The following is a 27,487-nucleotide window of genomic DNA, read 5'->3' as shown; positions in this document are numbered from 1 at the left end:
AATCCATGAAAGAAAAAAATGAAAAGTTGGACTTTATGAAAATGTAAAACTTCTCTGCATAAGACACTGTTAAGAGACAGAAAAGACAAGGCACAGAATGGGAAAAAATGTTTGCAAAACACATACCTGATAAAAGATTTTTATCCAAAATATACAAGGATCTCATAAAATTCAACCCACTTAAAAATGAGCAAAAGATCTGAACAGACACTTTTCCAAAGAAGATAGAAAGATAACAAACAAGCATATGAAAAGAAGCTCACCATTATATGGCATTAGGGAATTGCAAATTAGAACAACAATGAGATAGCACTAACATACCTATTAGAATGACTACAATCCAAAAAACTGATGATGCGAAATGCTAATGCTGTTTGTAGGAGTGCAAAATGGTACAGCCATTTTGGAAGATATTTTGGCAGTTTCTTATAAAATTGAACATACTCTTATCATACAATATAGCAATTATGCTCCTACGTATATAACCAATTGAGCTGACAACTCATTTACACAAAAACTTGCACAAGAATGTTTATAGTGATTTCATTCAGAATTGTCAAAAATTAGAAGCAGGATGTTCCTCAAAATCTGAATGGATTAAACAAAAACAAAAACAACAAAAAAAAGAACTTTGGTACTTCCATGTCATGGAATATTATTCAGCAATAAAACAACATTAGCTATGTAGCCAGGAAAAGTCACAGAGGAATCTTACATGCATTTTGCTAAGTTAAAGAAGTCAGTCTGAAAAGGCTACATGAGTAAGATTACAACTATATGACGTTCTGGAAAAGGGAAACGATGAAGACAGTAAAAAGATCAGTGGTTGCTAGGGATTTGGACGGATTGAATAGGTAAAGCACAGAGGATTTTTAGAATAGTGAAATTTTTCTGTATGAATGGTGGATACATGACATTACGCATTTGTCAAAAACCCATAGAATTATACAACACAAAGAGTAAAGCTTCGTGTAAAACTTTAGTAATAATGTATTGATATTGGTTCATCAGTTTTAACCAATGAACCACACTAAACAAGGATGTTAATAATAGCGAAAAGTGGGGGATAGGGGGTGGGACCTCTCTGTACTATCTGCTCTATTTCTTCTCTAAATCTAAAATGTTCTAAAAAATAAAGTATATTAATTTTTAAAGTCAATCCGGGGATCCTCCTTTACATGGATCCAATCTGGTATTTTTCTAAATAAAAATTTCCTAAGTTTGCTGCATTCAAGTCTCACTTCTCTGCAAGATTTTCCTTAGTTTTATATTTCCTAGGTCATTTTTGTCAGAATTGAGGGGTGGGGTAGTGAGAATTCAGACATATGTCCTCAAGCTGCCATCTGTTCTCCAAATGGTACCCCATATGTTGTTGATGTGTAGAATTTTCATTGTTGACATTTATGAATTGACTATAATTGTACTTTGATTTCCTTCTTGACTCAAGTTAATTACAAGGGTGTTTAAATTTCCAAGTGGTATTTTAAAAAAATAACATGATACTAATTTCAGCTTTTATTGCATGTTGTTTTAAATATGCAAATTATATAAGTTGTATAATTTTTGGAATCTATTGAGGGATTTTTTTTTTTCTTGGTAGTTTAGTTTAGAACCAGTTTTGAAATGTTGCCTAGATATTTTACAATAATGTGTATTATTTTAAAGTGTGTTTATTTTTTTCTATCTATGTATTATTGTGTTTTATCCTTTGTAAATCTTTGACCACTCTAGTTATACATATTTAATATTATGTTGCTTGTCACAGATAAGTTTATTAATATTCCATCACCATTTTGTATTGCATATATTTTTTAAGATTTATTTATTTATCTGACAGAGAGAGACACAGCGAGAGAGGGAACACAAGCAGGGGGAGGGGGAGAGGGAGAAGCAGGCTCCCCGCAGAGCAGGGAGCCTGATGGGGGCTCCGTTCCAGGACACTGGGACCATGACCTGAGCCGAAGGCAGACGCTTAACTACTGAGCCACCCAGGTGCCCCTGTATTGTATCTTTCATCAATAAAAAGAATCCCTTTGTCTCATGTAGTGCAATTTGCTTTGAATTTAATTTATCTAGTAGTAATATTGTAATAGTTGCCTTCATTTGGTTTTAGTTGTTCGGTGTGTCCTTGGCCATCACTCTATTTTTAAACTTTGATAATCATTTGGTTTTAGAGGTTTGTTTTCAACACAGTATGCAGTTAGACTTGGGGAAGGGCTTTGTACATAGTCTTTGTTTTAGTCAAGGAGCTTAAGCCATTTATATTTATTGAGAAAAATAGTGTTTGGTGTTATTTAAGTCACCTCATTTTAATCTTTTTGGTTAATTTTTTTCCTATTTACATGTTTTTTCCTTTCTATTTGGTTATTAATTGTGGTAGACTGAAAAATGACCCCCCAAATCCAAATCCTAATCCCTGAAATTTATGTATATTACCTTATATGGCAAAAAGGGACTTTACAGATGTAATTAAGTTAAAGATCTTGAAATGGGGAGATTATTAGATAATATCTTAATAAGTCTAAATGTAATCATATGTATCCTTTATAAAAGGGAGGCAGAGGGAGATTTGACAGACAGAAGAGGCATTGTAACCATAGACCTAAGATGGGATGGGGTGACCACAAATCAAAAAATGCTGGCAGTCACCTGAAGCTGAAAGAGGAAAGGGAAGGAATCCCCCCTAGAGCCTGTGGAGGGAGGGTGGTCTTGCCAACACCTTGATTTTGACCTAGTACAACTGATTTTGGACTTCTGGTCTCTAGAAATGTAAGAGAATAAATTTATGTTGGTTTAAACCACAAAGTTTGTTACAATTACCATAAGAAGCTAATAAATTATTTTTTCTCCATTTTTATTTCACTATCATAGCTTATCTTAATTTTTAAATTTAATATGTCTCTATCAAAGTAAAAAACAAAAGAAATGCCTAAAATGTCCAAATGGAAATATATGACATGAATTCTTTCCTTATATTCTCTCCTCTCACTCAACTCCCCAGATTTTTCCCTGGAATGTTTCCTAACTATAATCATAGTTATTTTGTATACATGTTGTGGGGTTTTTTGGACTCATTGCTTATCATAGCTGTTATTATTCAATCCTGTCCCTCTTCTAGAGTTCTTAATTTTGAAACAATGCACAATCAGCAGAAATATTTCCTCACCGAAGATTTTCAGGAGATTATGTGATGTTATGCTTTCTTCTTTCTTATACATCTAAGAAAATCATTCTGTGCCTTGGCACAGAAGTGATATTTACAAAATTCTTGGATCATAATTTTTCTTTCAAAACTCTGAACATGTTTTTATGCTGTTTTCTGGCATTTTATTTTTGTAAAAAAGAGGCATGACAATTTGAAATGCATTTCTTTTATGTAACCTTTAATTTTTTTTTACCCTGCCTAGATGTTTGAAGACCCTTGAAATTAACTACTCTTTTTGACTGTGTCTCAAAATACATCTCTTTTTGTTAATGTTGCTTGCTCTTCCAGGCACTCTTTTTTGTACTTTCCTCTTGCTCCAAATTCTGAACTTGTGTCGGCCACCTCACTCAACACAGCAAAAGATGGCTGAGATTCTTGTGACCTTCTTACCATGACATTCCATCCCACAGAGTTCTGCCCTTGGGAGCTTTCTTTCCCATCCTCCTCGAATGCCACCTCCTGAGCTGTGTGTGGCCAGTTGTAGTAATTCTGAATTCTTGGATCACCCCTAGAAATCCCAGTTTTCTCTAAGAAGACAGTTGTCTAATTTTTTTTAGTTAAACTTGGACATCATTCTTCTCACCATCCATATAGCACCTTTTTAGCAAGAGGAGAATCTCTTCTTATATCCCTCAGGAGAACCTTCAATCTCTAATCAGCCCTCAGAAACCACTTCCCTATGGCACCTTCTACAATGTTAGTGCCGGGATGCATTTGTGTAGTGTTCTGGAAATAAAAATAATAAAGAACAACAATATAGTTGATTATTATTTGTCTGAGTGAGGGAAAGAACAATAAGGTATAAATTCAGACAAAATTATTACCAAAGTCATGGTATTTCTCTTTCATTTTAGAAGAGATTCAGACACTCACCCTTAGACTTTGGTGTTTGATTTACTCTTCCTGGCTCTGGAACTGGCCCAAAGGTTACAAAACAGAGATACGTCTGGACTCTTGGTAGAAATGAGGCTCAACATTACCCCAAAATTTTCCACCTTATTCATCCTTTCAGAGATATTTCACTTAATTACATTTTGATTTTGCTCTTCACATAAGAGATGTTAACCTCTTATATCCCAATTTCCTTCTTTGCAAACTCTACAAATAACACTATACTTAGGATAATTAAAGGGCCTGGTCAAGGTTAATAAGAGATGCGGTGGGAAGGAGGAAGAGGGGACCCAAGGACTGACCCTAATGAACAGCTCTGCTAGAGAAGTGGAGGAGGAAGTGAGCTCTGGGACTGTCAACGCAGATAGTGATAAATGATTTTAAACCACACATGGGCTCCTGGAAACCAGATGCCTTCCACTGTCTCTCAACTCACACTGATAAATGGCAAATGAAAGCTTCTTTCTAATTATTCTGGAATGTCAATTGTGGCAGGGAAAATTAGCTTAGCTTTAAAAGTCAATTACACACAAATGTACCATGCAGATGTCAAGAGAGAATGATCCTGAGATGTGGTATCCAAGAAGCCAAGTGAATGAGTGAAGAAGGGTGAGCTTAGAAGTATTCTCACTGGTCACCACTAGCGATGACAAGTCCAATTCCAAGAACAACAATCTGCTTCTAGACATAAGGAGTCAGTCATTTCTCTCCCTAGCCCAAACTTCATCCCTCCCTAGGTTCAGTGCATAGGTTTCTAAATAGCACAAAACATTCTTCTTTCTATGATACGCATTCCTTCATTTCTATGAAGTCATGCACCTCCTCTTGTTTCTGTCTTCAGGTTGTGCTGCTCTATGCTTCCACCTATGTGCTGGTGTCCCTCAGCATAGACAGATACCAGACCATTGTCTACCCTATGATGTTCCTGCAAGGAGGTGAGATGGCTCCACCAATGGCTATCCTGTAAGAAATCATCCTTGGGTGAGGGTAGGATTGTTTTCACTAATATTATCCTCTTAATAATGGTTTTCTTCCTCCCGCTCTCTTCTTCTCTACTTTTTTTCTACTTCATGGGTCTGATTGTCCAAAAAGATGTAGAAAGAGAAGCAGGATGCCTAGGAAAATGTGGATGGTACCCATGGATGGTCAAGAGCTCCTAGGGAAGGCAGTTTGCTGGACCCACTCTGTGGCCATTTACTTTGACCCTAATGCCTCTGGTTTTTTCCTTTAGAGCAGTGTTGACACATTGTACCTCTCTCAAGAAATGAATACTCCCACTTCAACTTGCTCATTTTCCAGAAACAAGCACCTTGCCTTCCTTACTTCCAAACCATAGAGATAATTGGAAAGATGTTTTTAACTGATACGAATACTGGGAAGTAGGAAAATTCTCCTTGATCCAGTGATAGTGAGGAATCTCCAGAAGAAGAAAGCAGATGGGTCAGAGGAGATGCTGAAACCACACAGCTTACAATACCCACAGACGATACTATAGTAATATGGGTGAAGTGTTAAGAGTGCTTCCTAAATAGATCATGTAAAGGCCCAGAGCAAGAAGGACTCAAGGAAACCAGCAGGGTGATTTCTGGAGCACAAAGAAGAGTGTTCATCACTGCATGTTTACTTTCCCTCTGTCCTCCCCCTTCCCAGAGGGACAGCAAGGATAGAGGTCTCTTCCTCCTAGTAGTGGGAGTGCTGGATTTGAAGAGACAGGGTGGGGTCCTAGGAAGCAATGACTCCTTGGAGGGATGGTGGGTACCTAGTCACAGACTAATTGTCCATTACTCTGCCCATGCGCAAAGCCCACTTTCCTCCATGAACCCTGAAAGCAAGTAAGAACCCAATGTTTGGTGATCTGTACCACAGTCTCCCAAGGAGCCTGTGAAAACTTATAAAGTGAGGAACTAAATGAAATCTTGACTACAAAGATGGGGTGTAATCAAATATCATGGAAAATGGGACAAAAGCCAAACTGGAAAATAGATAACCCTTCAGAATACCATTCTGTGGCGTTTACAACTAAGAAAGCCAAATTAACAAGCAGAACTTTAGAATAAGTAGAATTAATGTCATCAGATACTATTGAATATATCAGAGAATATTGACACAGATCCTTTGAATGGTAAGTTAACCACATCTAATTAAAATATAAAATGTGCAGTCCTTTGACCTTGAAATCCTACTTCTTGGTATCTTCTCTGGACAAACACCCACATGTATGCATGTATGCACATGTGTTCTTTATTGTAGCATTGCTTAGGATAGGAATTCCTTCATTGGAGGAATGTAGACATTTCAGTAGCTTAGATTGATTGATTGCATACTAGATGCCACTCATGATTATAAGTTCTTTAAGCATGCTAAGTATTTTAATTCTTACAACCTCTCTGTGAGATAGGTCCTATTATTATCTGAATCTTATAGTTTGGACAATTACAGTTCAGAGAGTTAAAGTAACTTGCCCAAGATCACTCAGCTAGTAGGTGCACGGCAAGATTTGAACCCAAGACGGTCTGGGAGTAGCTCAGGTATCTATGACTACTGCATATCCTGCCTCTCAATGGGGAGGTGGGATAGCCATGGACAGTAAAAAAAAGAAAACGTAATAAACAATTGCTTGCAAAGACATGCACCAACTAGTCCTCACTTCTGGGGATAGAATTTGGACTAGCCATAGTGATCACAGGGACTTACATACTAGAAGGTATACTGATGTGTTGTGTGCAATTAAAACTAGTTTAAAAATAGAATTTACACCTGTTTTATAGGCTTTTCCTAGGGTTGTTTTTGTTTGTTTTGGGGTGTGTGTGTGTGCGTGTATGTGTGAAGTATGTGACCAGCACCAAGCTTTCTGGGCATTTCCATTGCCCCAGTGATTATGATAAAGAAGGGAGCAGGGAGTGGGATGAAGGGAAATGGGAGAGACATTTTATGATCTATACAAAAGTGTGATATACTTATTCATTCATCTATTTATTTATGCCCAGCAGGCCCCAGGAAGGATTGAATGGGGGCATACAAAAAAACGCATACAGCAGAGTGTTTCAAGGTGCAGAAATATGAGTGAAGGGAAATTAGGTATAAGGAAATGTGAGGGGTGTCCCCAGATATTTGCCAGAGGTGGAGGCTTAGGGAATCCATAGCCAAAAGGGAAACATGGTCAGTTACCCATCTCACCATATTCATTAGGTAAAAAAAAAAAATATATATATATATATATATATATATCTCTCAACTCTTTAGCTCATGGCAAATATGACTAGTTCTAGGAGACACTGAAATATTATGAACAAGGTCCTAAATTATAGAAAAGGCAGCAATGAATATTATAGTGTTCTTTTAAAGCTGTAAAGCAATTTATTTCCTCATTACAAAATTAATAGAGGTTCGGTGGAGGGCACTTGCAAAATAATCATCTCCAATAGCTTTGGGGAAAGATGAAAACTTGGAAGTAGACATTAGCCATTTTCCCTTCCTCTCTGCCCAATCCCACTGAAGTCATGGAGGAAACATAGAAATAAAGGAGACGTGCAGCTGGGTGGGAGCCAAGGAAAGAAGCTGTCCAAGTACCAGAACGTCACGGAATTCCCAGCACACAGGGAGCTGATTACACGCGGAAGCCACGCCTCCCCCCCCCCCCGGAAGGTGGCATGGCGGTGTAGGAGTTTTGGGGTGAGGTGGTAGGTGAGAACAGGGAACACTATGCTAGAGTCACTCGGTGCTACAGTTCATCGGAATCTAAGGGCAGCCGTGAGGGGCAGGGCTTAGGGTTCACGCAACTGAACAAAGAGGAGGCAGCAGAAAGAAGTTCCCCACCAGGCAGCACAGCCTCTCTATGCAGAACTGAGCTGACAGAAGCCACACGAAGTTACTCGTGGTCGAGCAGACACAGGGCGATGGAGACTAAACCAACGGAAGGGGGTGGGGGGGGCACATCTTCCTGCTTGTTTACCGCTTTTTACTAACGTGGTAGTTTCCTCAGCCAGCAACTCCAGAGAAGCTGACATTTTAAGACTCTAGGATAAATAAATATGAGAATAATTAGGAAAACATCTATTCATAATGAAGAGAAATACGTAGTTCCAGGTACTAAAGCATAATATAAAACTTTGATAATTTAAGCAATATGATACCGAAACCAGAATAATGTACGTAAAGCATATGGAATATCGAATCAGTTAGAAAAGAATGAATTAGTCAGTAGAGGGTGTTAGTATAGTTGTCTAGCCATTTACAAAATATTAAATCTGCCATACTGCCTCCAAGTAAATTCCAGCTGGATTGAAAAAGTAAGAATTTTAAACTTGAAAGGGTGTGGGTATGGGTAAAAGTTTTTATTTTTGTGAGGGAAAGATCTTTCTGAGAATAACACCAAAAGCAAAATAAATGTAGTTTAAATTACATCAAAACTTTAAAACTCTTCATACAAATAATAAACATTGTACACATACTTAAGCAAAATGACAAATAGAAAATATTTGTATACAACAGGCAAAGGGATAATATCCTTCTTCTAAAGAACTCTGGCAAAGAAATAAGAACGTACCAATTGAAAAAACGGGCAAAGAACAGGAGCAAGTTATTAAGAAACAAAAAAAAGTGAATGGATGATATATAGAAATGTTCTTTTTGACCACTAATTGAAGAAGTGCAAGATTAGACATTTGGATATGAAATCTTATCAATGAAATAACAAGAGGAAGAGGAAGGATCCTCTCAGTGTTGGGAGAGCATAACGAAATAGGCTTGTGGTGGGAGCCATAAATTGTAGACACTTTTGGAAGAAATTTAATAATATTTGCCAAAATCTGTTTCTCAGAGTTTATCCTAAGGCAACAGCACTGTAAAGAGATACACATAAATTATTTGTAATAATTGGAAACAATTTAAATAATAATAGACTATTGATAAAATTAGAATTTAGTGTAACCATGGAAAAATATTTTCTATCAGTGCTTTTTAAATTACACTTCACACACTGGCCCTGGAGGACTCATTCTGTAGACCTGCTCCAGGACAGGTCTGGAAGCCTCTGGCTGTCACCCAGCCTCAACCTGAGCTACCCTGGCATTCTGCACTGGGCTCAAAGTACAACTATATTTGATGAAAGCCTTTTACCGCCTGAAAAAGTCTGAATGCTGCTTGCATAGACGCAGACATGAAAAGGTGTCATAAAATTTTTTGACAAAGACTTTCTTGACATAAAAAGACAGTCGTAAAAATTTTTTCCAGGGAAAAAATAAGGTTGAAAACCAGCATGTATATTATGTTCTCATTTTTTTAAAAGATTTTATTTATTTATTTGACAGAGAGAGACACAATGAGAGAGGGAACACAAGCAGGGGGAGGGGGAGAGGGAGAAGCAGGCTCTCTGCTGAGCAGGGAGTACGATGCGGGGCTCGATCCCAGGACCCTGGGATCATGACCTGAGCCGAAGGCAGACGCCTAAGGACTGAGTCACCCAGGCACCCCTATTACGTTCTTATTTTCATATGTGTAATCTATGTATTACATACGGATGTATTACCAAAATTTGGGCTGGCTATTTCTGGGTGGTGCCATCATGGACTCTTTTTCCTTCTTTTTGTTTATATTTCTGTAATTATCATGTGTAACTTTCATTATCAAAAACAAAGAAGGTATAGGGGCGCCTGGGTGGCTCAGTTGTTAAGCATCTGCCTTCGGCTCAGGTCATGATCCCAGGGTCCTGGGATCGAGCCCCGCATCGGGCTCCCTGCTCCGCGGGAAGCCTGCTTCTCCCTCTCCCACTCCCCCTGCTTGTGTTCCCTCTCTCGCTGTGTCTCTGTCAAATAAATAAATAAAATCTTTAAAAAAAAAAAAAAAAACAAAGAAGGTATATATGATGCATGAAAGAGGGCTAAGACAGAAGTACAGAATTGGACAAGAGCAAATGGAAGAGGAAGTCTTCCTTTCTATGGGTGGGGGACACAGGGCACCTTGGAGATAACAGGAGACCACCCACCTAATACTGAAACTGCACTTCATCTGTTCCATCCCTGAATGTTGAGCCCTGAGCAGTCACTCTTCATGACAGGCGGGCTCAGCTGGCCAAAGGGCCAACAGTCTTGTCACCGCTGTGTTTGCGAGCCACACATCTGTTGCGGAGGCACCTGAGACTGGGGATTTCTCCCAGTGCAGCCCAGCACCAGTATGAGAAAAGTTAAATTCCAAGCATCTGCCCCGGGTACACATTGGGGAAACATTTTTAGTACCTTGGTAGAATGAATTTTTTTTATATATTTTTTTTATTAACAATAAAATGTATATATAATGTATTGTTTGTTTCAGGGGTACAAGTCTGTGATTCATCAGTCTTACACAATTCAGAGCGCTCACCATAGTATACAGCCTCCCCAATGTCCATCACCCAGTCACCCCATCCTTCCCACGCCCGTCCACTCCAGCAACCCTCACACAGTTTCATATTGTTTTAATCTGATTCTTTCCATGCCCATCTCTTTCAAAAGTGAACGCCTGTTAACCCATCCAGTGGAATCTGAGTGGAGCCCCGGACTTGCAGATCACCCTTAAAAGTCCAGGCTCTAGGACCTACAGAGGGAGACAAAATTTGAATTTTAACCAGTGAAAGAAGGAGACCATGCATGAGCAGGATCTGTAGAAACCCAGTACGCATCTCATCGCTGTGGTCGAGAGGAAACATCCTCAGTTGCTCTCTAAATGCCAGACTGCTCTGTGTTTGTTTCCTCTCCCAAACACCCATGGCTTCTTTTCCACCCAAAACTTTCCTCTATTCCTTCAGGAAAAAACTCCCTTATATCCTCAACCACATGACGGTAGGTTCCCTCCACCTCCTGCCTCCTGAGATCCCTGGTTCTCTTAACATCTCAGAACTTCCTTCTGAGAACTTCAAGGCCTGGGGGTGGTATAGACATTTTCCTACTTCCCTGGACCCCTTCCAACCCATTTCTCCTCCGTTATTGCCTGTGCGCTGATCTGTTCCTTTGACGCTCATGCTGTCAAACTAGATTACCTTCTACAATGTTCCCTCTCTGTCCGACCACATGGCCATGCCCCTAATCCACTGGAAAGGCAGACACCGTTCTCAGTCTCTCTCTCACCCTTCATACTGTCCCCATCTTGGGTGACTTTGATGTCTACATGGACAAATCATCCAATTTCTCTTTCCTTTGAGCAGAAAAGCAAGCCAAGGTTCTCATCGTGATTGCCTGGAGCCTCTCTTTCCTTTTCTCCATTCCCACCCTGATCATATTTGGGAAAAGGAAACTCTCTAATGGTGAAGTGCAGTGCTGGGCGTTATGGCCTGATGACTCCTACTGGACTCCATCGTGGCCTTCCTGGTGTACTTCATCCCCCTGACAATCATCAGGTAAGAGGCCAACAGGCCAGACTCACACAGAGGCTTTCCTGGTTCACCAACTCCTGCTCTCCTCCCCTACAAGGCCCCTCATTGTTCCTAGTGTCCTTAAGGCAAGTGGCCAGACCATAAGATTTCATCTAAAGCTACTATGTATTAAGCCCAACTTCTCCAAAGTAGAGTAAGGAGGAAGGAACTAATATTTTCTGAGCATGTATTACGGAGCAGGCATTGTGCTAAGTGGCTAACAATGATCCCAGTAACCCTGTTACAACTCTATAAAATAACTACTCTTGTCCCCATTTTATGTATGGTAAAACTCAGGTCCAGAGAGGTTAGGTAACCTGCCCAACATCACATTGGATTTAAACACAGGTTTTTCTGAGTTCATAGCCTGTTCTTTCTCCTTTTGCATGTAGTCTTTCAAATATAAGACATAGTACCAGTTTTAGAGATCTTATATGATAATTGAAATGATAGGCAAACTTGAAGCAAAACTGAGCAAAAAAGGCAATACACACAAAAAAATATGCTAGAAAGTGCATGCAGTGAGGTCAGGTAATGGCAGGGAACACTTCTTGGAAGCTGCCATTGAAAGAGGGAAGAATTCAGGTAGGAGAAGGGAAAGGTGAGAAGGAAGCAGGTTTCCGGGTGACTGGGGGTCTGAGTAAGTGTGGCAACAGGGAAAGGACAGGCAGGCCATGCCAGTGGGAGAGGGAAGAAGTTGGCAATAAGCTCTTTCTGGTGGGGTGAGCCTTGATTATAAAGGGCCTTAACAACCAAGCCATAGGATGCTCCCTTTGTCCTGCAGCCAATGGTGGCCACAGATGGTCTTTCAGCAGGAAGACCACAACTGCCCGGAAAGGCAGGGTCTCGCTTGTCATGCGGCAGGATCTCCTCTGACAGCATGGCTCCGCCTGGGTGGATGGGGTGGGGGGTTGAGGGAGATACTGGCGTGTTGAGTGTTTGCATGGCCAGGCTAATCCTGCCCCTTCTGAGTGTCCTCAAGCCGGCCATGGTGTGTCCCATAATTTGTCCTGGATGAAGGAACATCAGCCTTTGGTTTCAGATAGTATAAATAATGCTGTGATAAAAATCCTTGTGTTTAAATTTATTCATGAGTCTCTGATTATTCCTTCAGAACTCATTCTACTGGAATTGCTAGATCAAAAATGATGCTCATTTTAAAATTTTGATGCATATTCATAAACTGCCCTACAGAAAAGGTGTATTCCTGCCAACAGCAAAAAAAGAGCTCTGAGTTTTCTTCCCCGGACCCAATGGAAGGTGGTATCATTTCTTTATGAAATCTTTGCCAAACATGGGGGTTTCAAAAAAGTATCTCATTGTTTTCATGCTCATTTCTTTAATTATGTGTTAAGTGTATTAAATCCGTTTCAAGTATTTTTCTGACATTATGGGACTCCTGTGTTCTTGCTCTGTGTTCATCTTTAGTCTCAAAAAATACCACAGCTGGAAAAATGTTATCCATCGCATAGGCCAGCCCCTGAATTTTTCACAAAAGTAGGCTTAGAGCTAAAAGGAGCAAAATGACTTGCTCTCCATCAGAGGTCGAGCTGGGCAGGAGAGGGATTCCATAGCCAACCCAGCAGCCTTGTTGAGACCGGAGATTGTCAGTCCTCTCTGCTGACTTGACAAATTGATGTCTACTTTATTTCCACGTACCGCCTCCTCTCCTCCAAGCTGAATTTGGGAGGAATCCTGGAGGAAAGATGAAGGTTATTTAGACAAGCACTCACAGGTAAGTCATAGCATCGTTGGAAGGGGCACGTGGAGGAGGAGGGTGGCTAGTCACAGGGGTGAGCCTTTGGGGGGAAGCAGCTCCTGCCGTCCATCACAGGCAACTGATGCATCCATTTCAGTGGGCAGCATTTGTCCTTGTTCTCTCCTGATTGATTTCCCATCAGCTCATGAAATCAGTCCAAACCTCTGCTCAGCAGGGTGAATGCAGTATGTAGACCCCCTGGCTCCCGATGCGCTGTCTGGCCAGATCCGTCATGTGGCTCTTTCCCTGTCCGTAATCTTCCCCCATCAATTCAAGCTGTTCCTTCCCATCAGGACCTCTCAGACTTGCCTACAGCCCAGCTTGTGTGTTCTTGTAGTGCCCTTGGAAAAAGCCAAGTATAATATGACGATGAAAGGGATGATTTCAAAAGCTGCACTCAGCCTTCATCAAAGTACAGCCTCCTTAAATCCTGCCTGGAGTTCCTTGCTCCCAGCTGTGGTAGAATGAGGAAGATTCAGAGTGACCTCCCCCCCCCCAACCTCGAGCTTCCCTGAAGCGTTTCCTATCTGTACAGTCATGACCTTCAGTCTTCTGTGGTCAGGCTCCTCCTGATGAAGAAAGAGCTCCTCTCTGGGGGATATGGCATCCTCCAGCCCTCTCAGCTCCTCCTCCCTCTTGACCTAAGACCAGGCCCAGATGGAATCTTGTGAAGAATTTGTTTTCCAGCTAGCTCCTGGGATAACTTGCTACAATTTTATATCTCTCAGAGTTAAAGTTCATCTTTTTTCTTTTCTTTCTTTTTTTTTTTCTTAACCACATTTTGGACACTTGAAGTTGATTCTGTTGCTTATAGTTCTTTTAGGTAAAGTTAAACTCTTAATTCCAAGCTTAAGAAGACAAAAGAAACAACTCAAATTAGGTGTTCATTCACTTTATTAACTATGCCTCATGCCTCATTGTTCTTCAGGCATGATACACACCTACATATATATATATATATATATATCCTTACCAAACTGATAGGCAAAAAAAACATATATAGTTGTTTTAATTTGTATTTTTTTCATTACAGACGAGGTTGAAAAAATTTAAGATGCACATTATCATTTTTGTTTTTTAAATAAATTACTTATTCGTATTCTTTCAAATTTATTCAAATTTCTCTCAATTTTATTTTCTCTCTTCTTTATTTTTAAAGATACTCTTTGTATAATAAACTTTTCCTGTTTCCATATGTTGAGGATATTTCCCTAGTTTGTCATTTGCCATTTGAATATGGTTTTATTTTGCTTTTAGTTAATAAGACTGGCATAAATGTGAAAAGGGGAGACTGCATGAATACCAAAAATTAGAAATGAGAAAGTCAAATTCTTTAAAAAGTTAAAAGAATCATAGGAAAGCACTATGCAAAACTTTATATAAATGCATGTGGAAATACGAATGAAATGTATGAGGCTTCTCTATAATACACAGACCTTTCACATTGTAATGTATTCACATCTACTCATGCTTTTCTTTTCTTTTTTTTTTTAAGATTTTATTTATTTGACACAGAGAGAGAAACAGTGAGAGAGGGAACACAAGCAGGGGAGAGTGTGAGAGGGAGAAACAGGCTCCCCTCCTAGCAGGGAGCCCGATACGGGGCTCGATCCCAGGATGCAGGGCTTGATCCCAGGATGCAGGGCTGGATCCCAGGACCCTGGGATCATGACCTGAGCCAAAGGCAGACACTTAATGACTAAGCTACCCAGGCACCCCTACTCACGCTTTTCTTTACATTGCTGCCTTCCATTTCTTTCTTAGGAAATTGCCCCTTGCACATGCTTATTTCTACTTTGATTTAAGTTTTTATGATTTATTATTTTAGTTATTGGAAAATAATTTCAGTGTTGGGAGTACATTAAAAATGTCACTTTTTTAAAAAGGATTTATTTATTTGAGAGTGATGGAGAGAGCACAATTGGGAGGGGTAGAGGGAGAGAAAATCCCAAGCAGACTCTGCACCCCTAAAAATGTCACTTTATTTTTTTATTTTTAAAGATTTTATTTATTTATTTATTTGACACAGAGAGAGAGAGAGATCACAAGAAGGAAGAGCGGCAGGCAAAGAGAGAGGGAGAAGCAGGCTCCCCACTGAGCACGGAGCCCGATGCGGGGCTCAATCCCAGGACCCTGGGATCATGACCTGAGCCGAAGGCAGCCGCTTAACCGACTGAGCCACCCAGGCGCCCCGAAAAATGTCACTTTAAAAACTGTATTTGATTTGGGGTGACTGGGTGGCTCAGTCAGTTAAGGGTCTGACTCTTGGTCCGGCTCAGGTCATGAACTCAGGGTCGTGGGATGGAGCCCTGCAATGGCTCCGCACTCAGCGCTGCTCGGGATTCTCTCTCCCTCTCCCTCTACCCCTCCTGTTCATGCTCTCTCTCTCTCAAATAAATAAATCTCTTTTAAAAAAGCATTTGATTCGATTTTCCAATTGCCCCAATACCATTTACTTTCGATGTTACATATGAATTCAAGATCTAACTTAAATCTACTTTTCTAATGCCAGGTCATTTGTCCCAACACCACTTACTGAATATTGAATAATCTATCTTTTCTACATGGTATGAAATGGCAATTCTACCATATGCATATTTATATTCTAAATACTCTCATTGTTTCTGAACTTGTTAGTCTCTTCATTTTGTTTTTATTTTCTTTTTTCTCTATCATGAGACACACTCCTTATACAATAACCTTTTTCTTTTTTTATATGTTGCAAATACGTCCCTCGTTTGTCATTTGCTTCTTCATCTTGAATATGGTTTATTTTCAGTTAATAGGAATTGCCATAATGAAGAAAGGAGAGAATACACAAATAACTAAGTTACTGGCTTTTCTGCCACATTGTCACTTTATATACATGTCATATCCCATAAGACGGATGTCCTGTCTTTCTCAAAGCTCCCCTGGCTATTTCAGGGTAGCTACTGATGCTCTCCCTTTCAGCTCCTACTCCAGGCATAACCAACAAGGGACACCCCTCACTCCTCTCATCCCTGTGCCTTTGTGCACATCGTTCCTTATGCCCGAGCACTCCTCCACACTCACCCTCCCTTGCTGCCCTGCTTCTGGCAACCCCGTTCACATTCTGCACGTCTCACGCCACATACCAACTCCACACAGAACGGCCACTGCTGGCCCTAGGCCAAGTAATGCCTCGGGTGTTCACCCAAAGCCTCCAAGCTCAGCTCGTCCTTGTCGCCATGAAGGCTTCGTGGTAGTGTCATCACCCGCTTGTGTGGCTGTATCTCTTGAGTATAGAACTTTGTCTCTTCATTTCTGGATTTCAAATCGAGTACCTAATGCTCACTCTGTAAATGTTGGAGAGAATGAACAATGCAGGTCTGACCGATAAAGGGCACCAATCACAGGACAGAGGTGCCGTGTCACTCTGATACACACACACCTAATATGGACATTTCTGGCTATTTAGAGCCTAGATCAGTTTCTGGCAGATGGTAGATCCTCCATATATGTGAAAGGGAAGAAGGAAGGGAGAAAGGAAAGAAGGGAGAGAAGAAGAAAGGCAGAGAGGGAGGGAAGGAGAGAGGAAGGAAGACTTGCATTGTCTGGGGCAAACTCTCAGGACAGCTGTGTATGAATAAAGATTTAGCTCTTCCATCATTAATTAAATCAGGCTCCCAGGACTTGAAACCATAGTGACTGACAATAAAGGCAATACATTGTTTTTCTGGGTCAATACAACTCCTGTTATTTCAAAATTTACTTGACATAACTGTCTAACTGTTGCTGGGGAGGTTATTAGCCCTGGTGTAATTGCTTTACTTTAGCAGTGGTTATTTTCTTGTGACTTAATTGATTTCTCATTTTTCTATCATTTTTATCTCTGTGACATAAAGATGGAGGCATAAAAGATCCATGGCCAACAATTGCAAAGGAATAAGTGGAAAAAAGCGCATTTGTCATGGAGCATTGATTCGTGTTATATGAAAAAAAAAATCCACTTATTCTGCTTGGGGAATGGAGATCAGACTGTGGGAAAGTCCCATGCTAAGGCTGGTACAGCCCAGTAGAGTTCAAGGCCATGGTGTGTAAAAGGGTCCCAGGGGTCTGGCCAGCACTGTCTCTGGGCATGTGGTCCAAAGTCAAGGAGAATGACCCATCATATCAGCAAAGGAAGTGACATACCATATGGCGTTACCTGAGGGGTGGCAAGAGTTACCTTTTGAAAAGCCATTCTCACTGATTTGCTAGGTTAAGGTAGATGTTTGTGATGGGATTTCCAATATCCATTCCATAGTAAGCCACTCATGGCAGCCCTTCCCCTCAGTATGTGAATGGTTTGGGAATGGCCACGTGACCAATTCTAGCCAATGAGATGTGAGGGAATGTCTTCTGAAGAGCTTTTGGGAAAGATTTCCCCATTCTTAGGAAACAAGTCCAGGAGAGGCCAGCTTCTCATCTTCTGGGTACTGCTTCTGGATATAGGTGTCCAGGATTGACACCTGGAACTGCTTCAGTCTGACTCAGGGAGACACCTACACTGAAAAGAAAAGAGAAAGGGATGGAAAGAATGCAGATTTCTCAAGTTCAGCTTTGACCCTTTGAAGTTGCAATTATGGGAGATGAGGAATATTCTGATTGCTTAGAATAATTTGAGTTGGAGTTTTCTGTAAGTTGCTACAAAAAATATCCTGATACCCAACTGTCCATACTTGCTGTTTCCAGGTATCAGTGAATTCATCTGAACTACCGAAGCCATCAGAGTGAACTCTTCTTCTAGGACCATTAGGAAATCTCAGTTATTTCAGTGGTACCAAGTGAGTTAGCAAAGGCATCCCTTTGACTTTCTCTGTCCTGGGAGCACATTAAACATGGCGCCAATGGACTGTGTATATCAGGACTCTCAGATTTTTTTTTTTTTTTTTTAGATTTTTATTATTTATTTATTCATGAGAGACAGAGAGAGAGAGAGGCAGAGGGAGAAGCAGGCTCCCAAGGAGCAGGGAGCCCGATGTGGGACTCGATCCCAGGACCCTGGGATCATGACCTGAGCTGAAGGCAGACGCTTAACCATCTGAACCACCCAGGCGCCCAGATTTTTTTTTAGTTTCTTAAGTATCAAGCTGTTTTTACATTTTCCCCCCAAAGTTAGTTCTGCCTTCATGTCTCCCAGAGCCCAACTACATGCAGAGATACTATTCAGTCCCTGACCCCTTGCCTCTTCCCATATACCCATAGGGCACCCACCCTCTGTGAGACCCTGGACCTGGTAATGGGGATACGGAAATGACGAGAGACACATGCTATCTGAATTTAAGAATAGTCCTGTATAATAGAGAAGGCGGCCAATTAAGGAAGGAGTTATAACACTGTGATGAGTGCTGTGGTAGGGTAAATAGAGAGCCCCAGGGGACCCACAGCAGGGATGCTAACCTGGTCTAGGAATCAAAGAAGGCCTTTAGGAAATAACTAGAACCATATATAGCACGTATAACCCAATACGTCTCGCAGAGGAGCTTGTGCGCCCGTCTTGACAAGGTTGTTAACAAGTTGGTTAACAGCCCTTGAAGTCAGAGGACCCATCCTCTAGGTGTGTGAACTCAGACAAATCACTGAATCTCTCAAACCTGAAGGCTGAGCCCCAGAACAAGTCAGGGCCCCTGTTACGTACTCTGTGTCACCCTACCTTTTATCTTCATAGAATTTGCTCCTTCATAAGCATATATTACTGTGTCCTCACTTTATTATTATCTATCTCCACAAATACAGTGTGAGCTCCATGAGGGTTAGGACTCTGTATTTTCTGCCACAGTATCCACAATGGCTGGGACAAAGTAAGTCCTCAAATACATATAATGAAATGAATTAATTAATAAGGAGAGAGACACTTTTGACTAGGAAGTGTCCTTAATACCCCTGCTAGAAGAGAAAAAAAGGCCTTGTTCAGTGAAACACCAACTCCTCCTACCTGTCTTCCCTATGCTTCACCTCGAATGAGACCTTCAGAGCACAACTGGACACAATCCTCAGGCCCCAAATGTGAAACAGAGATGGAGCCTTAGATCGCCTCTGGCTCTGAATGTCTATGGTTTCAAGATTGTAATCCATGAAGTCCCCAGCCTTGTCCTGAGTCCTGCAGGGGTGGAGCACTTACAGTCTGAGTGGAATGCTGTCTGTTGTGTCTCATAGGAAAAGCAAAGGTTTTGTTCTGTTTCCTGGACACTTCTTACACATAATGCGGAGCCAGGACTAAGGAACCAGGTTCAGGCATCCTCCTAAGGCAGTCCTGCAAGGTCTTTCTCTGCCTTGCCTCTCACTCTACCTCCATCATGAGCTGCCTCTATAAAGGAAATAAGAGAAAATGGGTCTGTGTCTGGATAGTCTCCCATAAAATCAAGAACTTAGCCAGCCAATTACAGGTAAGGGATATTTTCTTCAATCTGGATGATCTTTCAGTTTTCAGATTTCTGAGAAGCTTGAAGAAAAGCTTCATTTGTTGGGAGAGTGGAAATAGGTCGAAGACATGGAAGAAGTTAAAACAAGAGAGTGGAGATGCTATTCTCTAGCTCTGTTTCTGAGAATGAGCTATGTATAGATCTGCTGATCTTTAGGACATGACCACCACAGACAAGACTCAGCGTAACCGACGTTATACCAGCATGGAGGCCCCAAGGAAGTGGGAGCTAGTTATCATTGAGGAACAGGGACAGCTTAGAAAGGTTTCATAGGTAAGTGATACATGAAGAGTGGGTTTAAAAATGCATTTCAGCAAGACAGCAAAGCAGACACAGTGAGATGAAAGGCACTGGAACTCAGATTCACCCAAAATCAACCACATATGAAGCATGGAGTCAAGGTTAGTTTTGTCAGCCTGCTCCTGTTGGCCACCCCTGTTGCTGATATGGAGAAAGGTCACTGGGAGACGGTGGGGTGGAGGGAAGCAGGATGATGACGGTAAATGTGAGGAAGGCAGAGGCAGATTGTGGGAGGTTTGGATGCCCTGCGTAAGAGCCTGGATGTCATCTCGTAGGAAAGTGGAGACTCTGGGGGGTTTTAAGCCAGAGAATTACTCTGTGTCCTAGAGCTCCACCTTGATGGCAGCATGGGCATTCAAGATAGTAGCTGAGTAGAGGCATTAGAAGATCACAATAATCAGGCAAGAGGTCATAAGGGGTGCTCGTTTGGGGAGCACACATACTGAAATTGGAATCATACAGAGATTAGTATGGCCCCATATGAGGATGATATGAACATTCATGAAGCCTTCTTGAATACTTTTAATGGGTACTAAGCTTCAGTTGGGGAAGATAAAAAATGGAAGAATGGAAATGGATGGTGGAGATGGTTATGCAACAATGTGAATGTACTTCATGCTGCCAAACCATGCACTTAAAAATAGTTAAAATGGTAAATTTTGTTATGTTTGTTTTACCACAATAAAAAAACCCTATCAAAATATTAAAAAAAAAAAAAAGGAGTTTGTAAGGATCTGGACTGATGCTGAGGAGCAGGAATGGAGAAGAAAGAACAAATCATGGAAATATTTTGAAGGGACAGACCATAGAACTTGCTGATGAAAGAAACAAGGAAGAAGAAGGAGAAAAATATAATTCAGAGATTTCTCTGATGCATAACTGTTCTGCTCTGAGCAGTGGCCTGATTTGGGTAATAAAGGGACACCCTACTTATTAGGAGTTGCTTTCCCCTTGCCCGATGGATCCTAAGGAGATGAGGCAGAGATGACTTAGTCCCAAACCCCTAACACATAAGACCTTCCTTAATTTTCCATTGTGTATATGGCTGATGGCCAATAAATATTTGAATTATTGATTGATTTAGCACTGGGGTTGCAAATGTAATACATAATTAATGTTTCATACTGGCTGTAACCTTTCCTTGTAGTTCATTTACCTGGGGAAAAAGTTTCTCTGCTGTAACAAATGTCCAACTTAAGGTAAAGAATAGACTCACAAGTAATTTTTTCCTCATTTCTTCTTTAATGTAGACATGCAAATTCCAGAAAAATCCCTGGGCAGGTATATGCAAAGAACTGGGGATGTTCCAAAAAGACTCCAAGCTCACCTGGAGCACTCAGAGGGGTTCACTAAGCAAGAATGGGAAAAGCAATAAGGAGCAGAAGGTTTTTAACACAGTCATTAATTAGGTTATATTCTAAAGATCATTAAAAACAATTAGTGCTTCATCAGCCACTGCAGACCAGACCTCTGATTTTGTTTTAACCAGTAAATCTCAAGAGGGAAGTTTGTGCTATTCTAAAGTAAAGCAACGCTTTGTCCCAAAGTTTTTAGTTGAGGTTCTTAATATATTGGAAGCATCACGTAACTAACTAAGGAAGAGTATAAATTTTTATATTTATCAAAGGGGACAAAAGACAAAATTTCCCGATGCTTTTGAGTCATTAACACTTTGTTTTCCTGTTAGGTATAGATTATGTCATGCTACAGTAGGTGTAATATTACGTGAAAAATGGGGAAGAAAGAGGAGAAAGAAAATGACATTTATTGAGTCTCTGCTAATTTCCAAGCACTGTGCTTGGCATTTTCAATGTTGTCACATTGGATCCAAAAAAAAAAAAATTCATAGGAAGTTTGTGTTATTAACTCCATTTTAGTGTCAACAGAGGCCCAGTGCCTTAGTCTGTTTTGGCTACTGTAACGAAATATTACAGACTGGGTGGTTTGTAAACAACAGAACTTCAGTTCTCACAGTGCTGGAGGCTGGCAGTCCAAGAACAGGGCACCAGCATGGTCAGATTCTGGTGACAGCTCTCTTCTGGGCAGCCGAATTCTCCTTGTGTCCTCACATGGCGGAGGAGGCTAGGGAGCTCTGTGGGGTGTCTTTTATAAGAGCACTCATGACCTAATCACCTCCCATAGGCTCCACCTCCTACTACTATCACCAAGGTCATTTACATTTCAACATATAAAGTTAGGGGTGGTGATGCAAACATTCAGCCTGTATCAGTCAGTATATTGCTTATCTATTGCTGGGTAACAAATTGTCATGAACCTGGTTACTTAAAACAACATACATTTATTATCTCCAGGGTCTGTGGGTCAGGAATCTGGACATGGCTTAACTGGGCATGGCTTACTTCTGCTTAAGCAAGGCAACCAACAAGGTGTCTGCCAGGGCTGGGGTATCATCAGAGGCTCAACTGGGGAAGGATCTTCTTTCAGGCTCCCGGGGGTTCTTGGCAGAATTAATTTTCTGCTACTGTAGGACTCATGGTAGCAACAGAGAGAGACACTAGCAAGACAGGCACTACAATCTTACACGATCACAGACATTTATCACCTTCAGCCCAATGCAAGGATTAGAAGCCAGTCACAGTTCCCACCACACTCAAGGGGAGGGGATATCACAAAGGTATGAATACCAGAGGCAGGAATCATGGGGCCACATTAAAGAATGTCTAAGGTCAAGGTCATGCAACCAGCAAGCAGTAAAGCTGCTTACAAATAAAAATATTTCCGATCCCAAACCCTGAGTTTAGATTCTAATCTCAGCTCTACCTCTAACCATATGAGTTATCTCGGAGAACCATTTCACTTCACCAGATTCTAGCCTCCTCAGTTAAAAGAGAGGTAGCTGTAACATGCTGGGATTCTACAATCAGCAAGCATAGGGACCAGGCATGGTTTAGAGAACCCCCCTCCCCCCGGCCATACCTCACACTCAGGTAACTGGAAGTGGTCCTCTGTATGTGTCCTCACAGTCCTCACAGTAGGGACCCACCAGCCATGTTAGTATTACTTCTGGTCCTTTCCACAGTGCCATCTATGCCATTGTGATCCGAACCATTTGGATTAAGAGCAAAGCCCACGAGACCGTGATCTCCAACTGCTCGGGTAAGTCTCTAATCGGCATTACCCAACTCTTGGGTAATTTTGCTTCTGTAGTGGTTTTTCTCTAGCAAATCAGAGCTTGGGCTTTGCCTGAATACAACAAGCCTGCACTCTTCTATCAGGACCCAGCTAGCAGATCAGACCCACCAAAGGCTCTCCTGGCAGGTACTGCTTCTTCCATGTGGCCTCCCTGAAGACTCAAGAAGAAAGAGGGGGGGTGGACTTTGGGTGCCAGGATCCAAAGGTCGCCCCGGTTTCTTAGGCCTGGCAAAGAGGAACACCCTGGAAGACACTGGGGTGAAAAGAGGTCTGTCCAAGGAGGACACATTCAGTGACGTGTGAGCATAGACATTTCTACTTGGCTTGAATTTACAGATGGAGAAAACTGCCATCCATCCACAGAACAATCCTGGACCCTAAGCCAGGCAAAGCATGGTCAATGCTTTCCCAACACACCATCTCACCCCAGAATGAGCCTGAGACCACTCACAATAGCCCTTCCTCAAATTCTGCATCAGTAAACCTTAGTGCGGAGCACCTCCCCCACGGCCGGCGCTGGGCCCTGGAGGCCTACCCTGCCTCCCAGGCCCCCACTGCTGCACCTGCCAGAGACCAACCTGGAGAGAATGCAGTGAACTACGTGCTAGAAAGAGAGGGGCCAGGGCTCCTGGTTTTCTATTTATTATAATGCGACTAGTTCTTTGCTCAGGCTCCCCACCTCCTCCCATTCCTAGTACTCACATGCACACATGCACCCCTTCACACACCCAGTCTCTCACACCCACACTTACACACTCCCTCACACGCACTCACATGAGGACAGCGGGCTATAACACGGATGTCTGGAATACAAAAGGCTGGTTTCTGTTCCAGATGTGCCACCGAGAGCTGTGCCACCTTGCAAAGTCATCTAACCTCTCTGGCCTTCATAAGCTTAAAATACGGGGACAGCCTAAATGGTCTCGAAGCTTCCTCTTTTCAGACTGTTGAGCTACTACCTTTACTGGACCAAGACCATGCTCATTTTTCTCCCTTTGAAGCTTCTTCTCCCAGTGTGACGGAGGGAAAGTCATAAAGATTCCCAAGTGGGCACTAATCATCTGTGTCCCTTCTCTAGGAGAATTGGTAGAGACGTATAAGTCTGGGTGTCTTCATCTGAATTCAATTCAGTTCTGTTCTGTCCGCCACATGTCGGCAGTGGTACAAAGGCCTGGGAATGCCTGGGGAAATTTTCAAATGCCCCCATACCTGGAGACCCCTGTCCGAGAGATTCTGATTCACTCGGTTTGGAGTGAGGTCTGGCATCATTACTTTGGGAAAGCTCTTCGGATGATTTTAATGTGCAACCAGGTTTGACAACCTCTCCTCCAGTGGGAGACGCAGTTCCAGGCAGCTGACTCCCACAGTGACTGACGACAGTAGCCCAGACGTGTGTGCAGGCTGCTCGGAAATCTTCCACCCATGGAATACCTCTCATTCAACTTGTGACTCATTCCGGCTTCCACGCAGATCCTCCACACAGACTCCCTCACACCAGTCTAGTCTCTGCACCCTGGTTTTTCTAGAAGAACAAGAGCAATCCAAAAGAATAAACACAAATGCATTCATTTTATTCATCATGAGTGGCTTTGGTTAAAAGTCAGAATATTTGTCTGAAAAAAAAATGGAGGAGGATGCCCTTCCTCTATCAGATATCTAATAAATATATTATATACTATAATTGTTGAAATAGGGTATCCCTATCAAAGAATTACATGAAGAGGGGACTAGAACAGAACAGAAGCTCTAAAGGAAACCTTACGAATTTAGGGTATGATAAAGTGCTTCAAATTGATAGAGTAGTAGAGATTGTTCAGTAATTAGTGTTGTTGAGACAATTTATTTGGAAATAAATACACTATAGTCCTACCTCATATGCCACAAGGAAATAAACTTTTTTAAAGATTTAAATCTAAGAGAGAGAGAATGGAAAGAAAATATAAGAATCATTGTTTATAATCAGGAAAAATGGGAAAAGTTCTGAATACCTGCAATGAGGGATCAAGTATAATTATATAGACATACAATCAAATACTACAGCTGTAAAAAGTATTGTGTTGTGTACTTATTGCAATAGAAAGATGTCTATTATGTATTATATTAAGAAGGAGAAAGTGATATCACTTTTATAAATATATGAATATATAATAAATATTAGAATATGCATGTGAATATACAGATAAATGATAGCTAGCTGGATAGATGGATGAATAGATAGATAGATAGATAGATAGATGATAGAGAGAGAGATATATATATAGATATATCGTAAACTGATGAATCCTTAAACATTCAAAACTTACATTCTCAGTGAATGGGTAATGACCAAGATCAGATGAATCCTGATATATAGGTAGGATGCAGAAGCTACAAGCAATAGGGAAGTACCCAGAGGTTGCTATGAGAGATACAAAAAATGCCTCTGCCTGCCCTCAGATATCTCCCTGCTGAGACTTCTATGATGCCTGAAATTCAAACCAATGGAATCAGTCCTTTTTCATTAAGGTACTATCTCTAGGAGAACCCAGGAGCAGTACATTTGTAGCCTGGGTTGAGTAATGTGCACTATACAAGCATATACTGATCAAGTTGTCACTTAGAGTGCATGACCCTGATTTGATGGTGGACAGATCAAGTGTGGTGGGACCAGAGGGTTTGGGAAGGTCCAGAGCTTTGGGTTTGAAGGGGAACAAAGTAAAAAGGGGTTGGGGAGGACACAAACACTTAGTCCATAAAAAGGGAGAATCAGAAAAAAAAAAAAAAGACACTGTGGAAATAATTGAAGACCAACCAAATGAGAATAGACAAATGCCGTTTATCCAGAGCTTGCGAAAGAGTCATTGCAAGGGAGTCAGCCACCATGCCTTACATTTTGGCAGAGACTCAAAAGCAAGCAGAGGAGTGGGAAAACTTTATAGTGGAAAAAGGGAAGACTTCAGATGTGCCCTGGCTGGTGACTATTGGCATGGGAAGCTGCAGGTAGGCTAAGTAGAAGCATGGCATCCCATGTGGTTGGTTAGGGGTATATATTTGGCTTCCTCTGATTGGTTTTAAGTTGAAAACAGGGACAAAAACTAAAGAAGCTGTCAGTCATTAATCAAGTGTTGACCGTTTGGGGTAGATTTTTACAGGTCTTACTGGACAGGGGGAGAGAGACTGACTTGCCACAAATTTGACCTGTACACAGTAGGTTGGCCTTCTGGCCTGGTTACTATAGATAATGGATTGGTTTCCTGGCCTGGTTGCTGCAGAGGTCAGGGCTCTGTTTTTATACATGGTCTGGCCATGATCCATTTGTTTATTCAGTCTATCAACACAAGCTGGCGAGACAGAGGAACAGACAGAGCCTCTCCTGCCAGCCACTTCATGAAGTTCTTTCCATACTGTATCTTCTTGAATCCATACACAACGCTGCAAGGCGCATTATCATCTCTCTTTTACAAATGGAGGACCGGCATGAAGGTTAAGCACATACGATTGACCAGAAAGCCTCTTTTCTCCCCAATACCAGGCTGCCTCTCAGAAAGAAGGACACTGAAGAAAGGGAGGTGGTAAATGACTGACACACACACACACACACACAAAAAGAGCTCAAAGTGAAAAAACCCAAACCCTGGCTCTTTGGCATGGCTTCTCTTCCACCCGACTCCCTAGAGTTTTGCCTTGAGAGCACTATTCTGGCCCCAGCCCCTGAAGTATTTTGATTTGAAGTCTTTAAAATCTAAAAGGTGGCCACCACTGGTCAAGGGCCCAATTTTATCTCGGTAGGCTGAGGTCTTCCTATATTGCAGATTTAAATCAGGTTGGTTTAAACCCCTGTCCCGTGCTTCTTGCCAGTTCCAGGAGGCTGGCGTGTCCTGCACTCTCCCCCTGAGCTGTCACATTCACCTACCCCTCCTCAGAGTGCTCTTCTGTTCCCTCTGCTCCTGGCCCAGCAAGCATGGGATCCACATCACTTTCCTTGAGTTTATCACTCCCAAGAGTAAATAACGCAAATGTTGAGGTGATGAAAGGTTTCCACATCCTATCAGCTGCTCCCCACCCTTTTCCAGCAGACTTTTCACCACTGTGGTTGGGCTCTGTCTCTCTCCAGAGTCCCCCATATCTCCCTGCTACTAGAATTTCCAGTCCCTAAACTACTGGCTTCCCCTGTCCTCCAGTCTCTGAAATAGTACAAAGCCACATAGAGAGCAGTTTTCCCACTGGTATAAAATATGTTATTACCCTCCCCAAAGGCGAAAATGGCTACAGTCAATTTTTATTCTTTAATACAAGTCTACATCTCCATTACTGCTATTTTTTTAGTTGTCCATATTAACACCAGTGAGCCCCTTCTAGGATGAGGAGCAGATAGTAGTGTCAAAAGCCCA

The 27,487-nt window shown here is 41.6% G+C and overlaps 1 protein-coding gene and 1 non-coding gene across 2 annotated transcripts in view; both read left to right on the top strand.

Moving 5' to 3' along the window:
* The window catches only part of NPSR1 (neuropeptide S receptor 1), a 135,125-nt gene that overhangs the window by 95,440 nt on the left and 12,198 nt on the right, over window positions 1–27,487 (top strand). Inside the window, 4 exon segments of the mRNA XM_081799679.1 lie at window positions 4,938–5,031; window positions 11,274–11,420; window positions 11,423–11,465; window positions 23,005–23,081. Coding sequence (XP_081655805.1) covers window positions 4,938–5,031; window positions 11,274–11,420; window positions 11,423–11,465; window positions 23,005–23,081 — 361 coding nt within the window.
* LOC115938264 (U6 spliceosomal RNA) lies at window positions 20,383–20,488 on the top strand. The gene has a single exon (XR_004073422.1). It is a non-coding gene; the product is annotated as a U6 spliceosomal RNA (small nuclear RNA).

Source organism: Leptonychotes weddellii, chromosome 12 (assembly GCF_054177405.1).
Source record: "Leptonychotes weddellii isolate Sample4059 chromosome 12, ASM5417740v2, whole genome shotgun sequence".
Taxonomy (NCBI): Eukaryota; Metazoa; Chordata; class Mammalia; order Carnivora; family Phocidae; genus Leptonychotes; species Leptonychotes weddellii.
Note: the sequence above shows the minus strand (reverse complement) of the source record. Positions and strands in the feature narration are given on the sequence as shown.